The sequence below is a fragment of the Photinus pyralis genome, unplaced genomic scaffold (genome assembly GCF_008802855.1).
Source record: "Photinus pyralis isolate 1611_PpyrPB1 unplaced genomic scaffold, Ppyr1.3 Ppyr1.4_LG9, whole genome shotgun sequence".
In the NCBI taxonomy this organism is placed as follows: Eukaryota; Metazoa; Arthropoda; class Insecta; order Coleoptera; family Lampyridae; genus Photinus; species Photinus pyralis.
This window is the reverse complement of record NW_022170878.1, coordinates 21,264,780-21,274,520: the sequence shown is the minus strand read 5'-3', so window position 1 is coordinate 21,274,520 and position 9,741 is coordinate 21,264,780. Positions and strand designations below refer to the sequence as shown.

Below are 9,741 nucleotides of genomic sequence, written 5' to 3'. Positions count from 1 at the left end.
TCTCTTCTAGCCTTTCCTAAATCCTATCAACTTCCATTCTTCGACAATTAACTCTATTCGGTTTTTCTGTGTCTCTCCATCTCCTTCATGTGTTTTTCCTCCGAGTATGCCAGGGACCACATCTTGCTTCTTCCCACTACGAGTCGTCTACTTTGACCCTGTGTTCACATTTTCTCCATATCCCTTATATGAATGTTAAACAAGGTGAGGAGACTAAGTGGGCATCCGAGCCTCGATCCTTTACATACATGTCCAAAATAATTTAGAAGACTCATTCCCCTTATCCAGATACCGTATTTTTTATCTGCCTTTGATCCTGTTCGTCAAATGAATTTATATTTTTTCCATCTTTTATCATTTTCCTTTTCTAGTCTTTACCTTTAGGTCTATGAAAAACGCTATCTCTTCTCCGCCCTATTTTTCCAGTCCTTTACCAACCAGTGTATCTATAATCTTGATTGTTATCCTCCCTTTTCTGAATCCCATTTGTGTTTCCACTAACACCTCTTTTTTTCCTTTCTAACCTTTTATTCAATACCATCAATTCCTCAATTTTTTCATACAGTCTTTGTCGTCACTTCTTTTGTAAATCGGCACTATTACCCCTTCTTTCCATACCTTGTGTATTAGTGTTCTCAGTTTCTCCTTGATACTATCTGTGGCGAAACCTCTTGCCTCATTTATTATTTCATTCCCCCTGTGGTATTCCCTCAATTTATTTTCTCCGTCCACGTATTCTCCTCCTTCCACCTCTATCATCATTTTCTACTGTATTTCTCTTCCACTTTTTTATTACTTTTATATCCCCCATATTCCTTGCCTTCATAAGTCAACTCGTCATCTATATATTATATCCTGCTACCCTTTCATTTTCCCTCTTCCTTTCCTCGGACATAAGTATTTTCCCCCACTTCAATTGTTCTCGCCCCTTTTACGATCACCTCTACTGGTAGGTTCTCTTTTTCCTTTGCGATCTTTTTACCACTTTTATCGTTATATTGTTTCTTGTCTTCTCTTCTTTCATTTTTATCTAATTCTATCCTTTCCATCAGTTCTTCCTTATCCCATTGCTCTTCCCTTCTCTTCATTCTCCTCACTCCCATTTCCTCAATCATAATGCCTTCCATCTCTTCTATTTTCTCTTCCGTCCGCCTCACAGGACTCGGCCTCCCGGCCAGCTCGGTATTTGAAAGGGTACTAGACACCCTAATGGAACTAATACTTAAAGCCAGAAAAATATCAAAAATGTTATGGAGACAATTAATAGGGGAAACAAATTGGCGTACGAGTACACCAGATGGGGCGATGGTGGTCATAAACGATGGGAAGAAACCCACATGAATAAAACACCATGGCGCATTGCACATAAATGTAATATGTTGCAACAGGGAAGCTTGTTAAGGAGACACAAAGGTGGGAAGCCCTCGATAAAGAACGTAAGTGGGCATTACAAAAAAGAAAATCTGCACTCCCTAAAAACGCGAGGGAACCAGGCTAGGAACACGACCGACCCAGAAGACGCAGAATGGCAGAAAAAAAAGAGCAGGAGCATCAATTGTGTTGAAAAAGACGTTGGACCAAACCATTATCAGTGACCGGGTAATGTGGTACAAAGATTGTCTTTGAGAGGACTTGGAAAAGCACCCTCAGACATGAAGGAAGTAGTAAAAAATGCTTTGAATGAAGAAGTGGGAAAATAACGAAGGAGAGAGTGGATGTCTGGACAAGATTGATGATAGAAGGAAATGGAAAATTAATCGTTCCTGAGGAAGGAAGGAATAAGTATACAAGCAAATTAATAATCAAAAAAAGGGAATGTGACATGCCATGGCTAAACAGAAATTGATGAGAAGCAGGTACATAGAGATAGAAGAGGCAAATAAACTAGGGCTTATGGAGGAAATGTGCAAAACGATAAAGACACTGACTGACCAGTAGAAAACCCAAACCGATTAGTAAAAAAGGTAAAAACAATAAACGCGGTGAAATATCATCAGGTATAAAGGAATATATGGCAAGATGGTATATGGATGTAAAAAGAACAATCAAGAACCAGAGATTGTGAGGTGTGAAGTAGAAAGAGCAATTGATCTCAAGGATAAGAATGTGATTGGGTGTGGTGGTATTCCTCAGAGACACTGAAGGCATTATACCAATGTGCTATAGTCAGGGTTAGTATGCCAAACTTGTACATATAGTACAGGTATTTGACCAGATGATCTGAATTACGTTACCAAAATTGGAGACACTGAAGGATATTGGTATAGACTGGAGCGATAGAAACCTGTTGAGAGAGCTGTATAAATCTAGAAGGTGATGGTCAGAGTGAGTGGAAAAGAAACTGAAGAAGTGAGCAAAGGAAAAAGAGTGAGACAAAATGCTCATACCTAGTGGCCATCTATATCTCGGAAACTCACTGCCTTTAAAAACTCCTTTTTTATCCCTTCTATTCGTATATTGTGCAATACTTTTCGCGATTCTTTTTATTACGGGATTTCTATCACTTTCCCTAGTGGTTCACAGCGCACAAATGACTTTTGAAATAAAACTACTTTAATCTATTTCCTACACATTTACTAAGATACTAAATTACATTATTATAAATGAGCAATGCTGTGGGATACCAATCCGTGGGTAAGAGGAATGGGTGCAACGTACGCAGACTTGATCGCCACGGTCTTCGTAACCGTCGGTGCTACTATCAGGGGTGCCGGGTGAGCATGCACGATTTTGGTCAGCGTGGGCACAACCGGCACGACTTTGGAGACGGAGACGGTTGGAAAAACGGGCACGACCTTCTCTACTCTCGTTACGGCGACGGCTGGAACGACCGGAACGGCGTGATGGACATGAGTAGCGACGACAGCCGTTTGCGGCACCGTGATGCTGACGCCAGGGGTTTCGACGTATTTGACCCGCGGCGTGATGATATCGCTCCTGTACGAGGATGAGTAGGAACCTGGAGAGACCACGGTCTTTGTGATTGCCGGTGAGACCACGCTTACAACCGGCGGATGAGCGGCTACAGTCAGTTTTACGATGGCCGGTACTGGTGCGAGTACGCCTGCACTGGCAAACGATACGAAAACCGCGAACAAGAGAATCTGAAAAACAAAAATGAAAAATCCACAAAAGTCAAAACGTAAGCTTACCTTAAACGCCATTATTTCTACAATGTCGTGCATTACACTGCGGTTGGGTCTTTATACCTAATCACTAAATGACTTCTAGTTATTACCGATTGGTACACGTTTCCGGAATCAATTACTGACAGCCCTGCGGCACCTAAGTAACTAGCTTCAATTCGAAAGAATTTGCGTTAACGTATTCGGCGAATTTGGGAAAGGTGCAGTGAACGTAGAGCACGTGGGATTTATAACAATCCACTTACGACTTAGTTGATGAATTGCGTAAAATAGTTTCGTAGAGATTGAGAATAGTGCCCGATTTAGGTCTCCATGAAACATGAATCAAGTGATGTGGAAGTTTCTTCACCCTTGAGCATTGAAGTTGAAACTGGTTTGCAATCTGACATATTGAACCGTTCCAAAATTTTTTTCTGCATAAGTTTTCTGATGAATTTTTATAAACCCTTCTTCTTGTTGTATTTCAATTCCCAAAAAATAGTCTGCATTTTTCGAGACAATTTTGAATTCTGATTTCAACTCTCCAATGAAAACTTCTAGCTCTCTTGAATCTGTTCCAGCTACATAAATTCCAATGATAAGTTTTTGTCCATCTCTTTCTCGAATAAATAAGCACGGATCAGCATTACTGATCTTGAATCCATGTTCATGAAGAAAAGCTCCCAGACGTTTGTTCCAGAATCTTGGCGCTAGTTTGAGACCGTAGAGACTTCTTTTGAGTTGGCAGACCTTGGTTCCACCTTCATATCCTTGGGGCTGTTTCATGAAAACTGTTTCTTCAAGATTTCCGTACATGAATCCAGTAGAGACGTCAAATTCCATCAAATTCATGTTTTCACTTGCTGCAATGCTAAGAATCGATCGGATTGTCCCCATCCGGGCGACTGGACTGAAGGTTTCACTGCAATCGATACCATGACGCTGACTGAACCCCTTGACGACTAGCCGCCCCTTGTACTTGTCGATACTACCGTCAGGACTTTTCTTAAGTCGGAAGACCCACTTGCATTGAATTACCTTCGCACCAGGTGGAAGATCTGTCAAAATCCAGGTCTGGTTTTCTTTCAACGAAGCGATTTCACGATCCATGGCTTTCTTCCACTCTACAGAATCACTTCTTTTTAGGGCATCTTCAAACGTCTCAGGATCCTCGGTCACTAGATTTACAAACTCCTCCACCAGCATGGAATATGGTTCCAGATGTAGGGGTTTCCTCAAAATCGATCTATCCCTCAAGATTCTTTCAGAATTCTTCTGAAAATATTCTTCTTTTTCCGTCTTAAATTTTTCTTCTGCATCCACTTGTAGCTCATAGTCTCTGTCATCTTCTTCTGTTCCTTCATTGTCTTCTTTTATTGGAAACTTAACTTGATTTTCACATTCTTTAATTTTTTCTTGAAATTGAACATCTCTGGAAACAATGACCTTGTGATCGTTTGGAATATAAATTCTGTAACGCTCATCACCATCACATCCAACGAGGAATCCTTTGATTGCTTTCTTGTCCATCTTTTTTCTCTTCTCAGCAGGTATGTGAACATAGCAGACAGATCCAACAACTCGTAGATGTTTTATCCTTGGTTTCTTCCCAATCCACAGTTCATAAGGACTTACCCCTTCTTTTGAAGATTTTCCTGTTCTATTTTAACACGTAAATGGCTGTCATTACCAACTCTGCCCATAAATAGAATCTGGAAAATCAACTTCACTGTTTGAGTACTTGAAGGCTCTGGCCATTTCGATTGTTGTTCGGTTTTCACGCTCACTGACTCCATTTTACTCTGGTGTGTAGGGCGCTGTTAGTCTCTGAGTGATTCCGTTCTCCACTAGGATGCTCTTAACCTCTTCACAGTCGAATTCACCACCATTATCACTGAGTAGTTTTCCAATGCTGTGCCCAAGGGTTTTTGCGTGTGCTAAGAACTGTTTTAACACAATTTCGCACATCTGATTTATGTTTTATCACACAACCATAACAAAATTTTGTGTAATTGTCTTTAAAAATCACAAGAAATCGTTTTTTACTGAAGGATTCACAAAATGGGCCTACAACATCAGTAGAAAAAAGTTAACCAGGTCTCGTTGCAGTTACTCGTGCACCAAACGGCAAGCGATGTTCCTTTCCAAAAATACAGGGCTCACAAACCCCCTTCACTAGCTTCACGGTGATGCCTAATACTCTTTTGAGCATCTCTCTCACGTGTCGCTTGTCTTGGTCTCCCCATCTTTCATGATAGAGTTGCAGCATTGAGTTTTCTACTTCTGCGATGTTGACTCTCTCTGCTTTCTCAGGAATCACTGGTTCGATGGCTGCCTTGTACAGACCTCCGCACAGGGCAGTTTTTCCATTCACTTCTAACCAGCACTTGGTCACAGTGGAGTAGAACTTACTGTTTTCATTTTTATCTTGAGCTGCTAAAACAGAAAAAAGATTTCTTGAAATCTTTGGAACATACCACACATCAGTCATGATCATTTTTAGAGTGCTTTTCTCAGTGAAACAAGTTCAACAACTTTTTTCGCGCTGGAACCCACGGAAGCAGTCACCGCAGAGAAAAACTCCGCCGCATGCCCCAAGCGGCCGCCCACCCAGGAACTCCAGGTGGCTCGGCGAGTTGATCTTCCGTTTCTTCGAAAGGAGCCCAACTCCGCCCTATCGCATCTTCGCGGTCACCCCTCCTGCGCCCTCTGTGGTCGCCTTACAGGATTTACCGTCGCCATCAATCTCCCCTCCCCCGCCAGGCCGTTGCCCTCTTCACGCTGGAAGTCGAGGTGGTGACTCTACGATCAGAGAAAGGGAACCCTTTGCCCCGACGGAGATGATCTCCACCTCCTCCTACAAACAAACGCGGACATGTTCACTCCAGGAGGAGAACTGTGTGAATCGCCATGGGAGCTCCGGTAGTCAAATTACAGGAACCGGACGGATCCATCAGAGTATGCATCGGAAACCGAACTCGATCACAACCCCCGGATCGACGATCTGGTTCACGCTGCCTGAGCACCCATCATGAGGACGATAGGCTTTCAGGCCGATTAAAGCGCCTGTACAGCCACCCACATAGCACCGAACACGGGAGGGAACCAAAGAACATAGTCACACGTAATACAGGAACAACGTCTATTTAAGCCATAGGGACAAACTTAAGTGGGCACCGAAGCCGGTGGCGCAGTGGTTGCATTACCGACTACTATTCGGCATAATGCTAGCATCCTCTCAGCATCCTAACTTCGTTCCTAGCCTGCAACAGCCTCGTTTTTTCGTTATCTACAATATTTAAAGAAACACCATCTCCACCAGACAAAAAACATTTTCCAATATTTAGAAATAATGCGCCAATTACAATAAGCCTTGCTAACCCAGTTTCGAAGGAACGCGCTCCTCTCTTGTTATTGGCACCAAAACACGTGCGTTAATTAAATTACGTCCGATAACATCCCTTATCGCAAAACAACCAGATAAACGCATTTCATAGTACACGCAGACTTGACCAGATGTTTCTACATTTTATCACGCAATTTCGACTTTTACAGATAAATAACCAGATTTAAATAAACAATACAGAAATACAAAATCGTCATTATTTTCGGTGTTTAGACCCCCCTTCCCATAGATTCTTTTAATAAAGTTGAAATTTTAAAATTGGTTATACGGCTTAAAATAAAGCTACATGTTTCGATATACTATTAAGAATGTCATCTTCAGGCTGATAATAAAAGGTGAAATGGAATGATTTTTAAAATTTACAGGCATCTATCAAGTTACATGGAAATTAAATTATCATTAGTCGAAAAACTAATAGGGAAAAAAGGTCAAACTTGAAAGGGCCCAATTAACTTCTGAAGCCTAATAAATTCCGAATTGTGTAAAACCGTCGGAAAAAAAACATTTAATTAAGTAAAATAGCAATGGAAAAACGTGACAGAACTATATATATAATAAAAAAAGTGCACAGCTAATTGCATTTCAATATTTTTACATAAATAAATTAAACAAATATAGCAAACGAGCTCCTGGGTATGGCTATAGCATGTGCAAAACCAAATTTTAAACCTGTTGTTAGTTTTGCTTTTATTTAAAGTGTATATGTATGAAATTTCATTTGAATGCCTCCACAAATAAGAAAGTTAGCACTGGTGCGCATGCACAACCTATTCTTTTACACGTGATTAACTAGCATGCGCAAAACCAAATTTTGAAACTGATGTTAAATTTTCTTTTATTCCAAGTAGTTATGTAGGTACTAAATTTCATTTAAATCCCTCTATAAATCAGAAAGTTGTCACTGCGCATGCGCAAAACCAAATTTTGAAACTGGCGTTAAATTTACTTTTATTCCAAGTGGCTATGTATCAAATTTTATTTAAATCCCTCCATAAATAAGAAAGTTGGCACTGCACATGCGCAAAACCAAATTTTGAAACTGGCGTTAAATTTACTTTTATTCCAAGTGGCTATGTATCAAATTTCATTTAAATACCTTCATAAATAAGAAAGTTTGCAATTCGGTCTGTAAATGGTCGAGATGAGCAAAGGGCACTGTGAATGCTGATCGATTAGGTTCAACTTTTGGAATTGTGTTTTATGTGGCTAAACCTATGCGCATATTGAATTTCATGCAATTCGGTTCATAACTAACGGAGATGTCAAAAGGGCCTACTTTATTTTTTGGGCTACATTGCCAATTCACGAACTCCGATCTACAAATTTGATAAAGAATCCACCTGCAAAATTTCATCGTAATCGGTCCATTCGTTTATGAGTTATCGTGCTAACGGACGGACGGACGGACGGACGGACGGACGGACGGACACAACAAACTTATAAACTCGCTAGGAGCTCGTTAATAAAGTAACGGTACCTCAAGAAATGTCCTTCTAAAGATGACGATCTTCATATAAAAATAGGCTGAAGACTTACAATGGCAACGATTGGAAAAGATTAAACAAGGAGGCGTATATTGGAACTTTCCGCTGTTGCGAGCTCTACGCCAAGACCGAATCAATCGACAAGAAACTCCCTATTCTTTTTACATAATTAACTCCTACAAAATGGCTTCTTATTAACGAGAACGACCATCTTTAATGACTGATTCGTTATTTCACTTCTACGAACTAAACAAAACATCCTACGTATGTTAAAATATGCCACGTTTCATTTGTCACAATGGAATGACCCAATCCTTACGCTGCAGATAAAACCACTCCGAGTTTATGCCGCCAGACTTCTGGAACCCATTATGAGAACACTGCATAGAATTGAAATACACAGAATAAAAATGTTATTTCTAACCTTAAAATGGTAACTACAGCTTCTATCCAAATCTAAATTTATTCAAATTTTGAAATTACCACGCCTACTTCACTCATCCTCTGCTAAAAAAACATACAACACTGCGCACCCCTAAATAATCTCGAAAATAACTTTCCAAAAAAATTCGAATATTAGAGCTACGTTACAAAATATGGAAAACCTTTGCGATTCTTACAATCGTTGGAATACTTGAAGGACTTGGACTGCGTCTGGCATTTGCAATAGGAATAACTACGAATACAGCAATTGCGACAAATTAATCATCCACATATTAGTTTTGCGTTCTCCCGTTCGTCATTAAATGGTATTATATTTGACGAATGCAAATTTAATAATTCTGGAAAGAGCAATATTTGTTTTTCAAATGTATTTATAGGTACATATTACGACATCCGATTCTGTAACCGAAACATGTCCATCACCAGCAAAACAAAATACGCGTAATATTGATGTCAAAAAGTAATTTTAATCAAAAGCTGACCGAGGGTCATTTACAAACCTTTCAAACGTAAATGTGTCTATTTATGCACTGTATTACAAACCTCTCTCTGTGTCGAGCAAAAGCACTAAATTGCAAATAAATTGGTAAACGTCAACCCCTTGATTTTTTTACAGCACTCGGCGGGTTACGGTTTCAAATCGTCCATTGTTTTTTTGTCAGTAAGTACTTGGCCTATCGCTCGAGACTGATCCAATTATTTTATTTGCACAAAGAGTGATTGTAAACGCGAAAATTACCTCGGTTTAACTCAAGTAATTATGACACGTAGAATTGAAACCGGTTGCATCATAAGCCTGACACTTTTCCTAGCAAATTTTAAAACCTTAAAAAGCCTTTCGATATTATCTTATACCGTGCTAGAAAAATAGTAGGCTAAGTAATAGGTAAGGTAAATAGAAGATAAGGAACGCGATGATGTTGGTTCTGGTTTCTGGTCATTTTCTGTAGCGTACGTGACAGCTAGTTGTGTGGTTAATTTCCAAATACGATTTTTCCGGCGGTCGGCCCTTGTTTTGCAGCGTCGAATCACACGTGGAATAAAAAAAACAGCTGAAAGCGTAAGGTAGAACGCATGGAATTCTAATTGCCATCTTCCGATTATATTGATCTCCTGACGATTGGACTCATAATTTGGGAATTTCCGAAGTAATTAGTTTAGACGAAGTTCACGTGTGCTCTCAGTGGAGGTTATCGTATGCGTTCTTTTCTTTCATCGTAAGTACCGCCGTGTTGCGTTTCGTTTATTGATCGTGTACGGCTATAATTTGTTCTACTGTCAT

At 40.0% G+C, this 9,741-nt stretch overlaps 1 protein-coding gene across 1 annotated transcript; it reads right to left on the bottom strand.

Moving 5' to 3' along the window:
- Positions 1 to 2,597: 2,597 nt before the first annotated feature.
- Positions 2,598 to 3,247, bottom strand: LOC116180076. Its single transcript, XM_031499907.1, has 2 exons — positions 3,153 to 3,247; positions 2,598 to 3,104 (listed from the first exon to the last, which is right to left on the bottom strand). Exons 1-2 carry the CDS (start codon positions 3,183 to 3,185, stop codon positions 2,598 to 2,600), a joined length of 540 nt encoding a protein of 179 aa, XP_031355767.1. The 5' UTR covers positions 3,186 to 3,247.
- Between the last annotated feature and the right edge of the window lie 6,494 nt (positions 3,248 to 9,741).

Bases quoted from the DNA above. Each gene is read 5' to 3' on its own strand.
- LOC116180076 (XM_031499907.1), bottom strand. From the start codon at position 3,185: ATGCACGACATTGTAGAAATAATGGCGTTTAAG. The intron at 3,105-3,152 runs GTAAGCTTACGT...TTTGTTTTTCAG, and splicing joins TAGAAATAATGGCGTTTAAG to ATTCTCTTGTTCGCGGTTTT.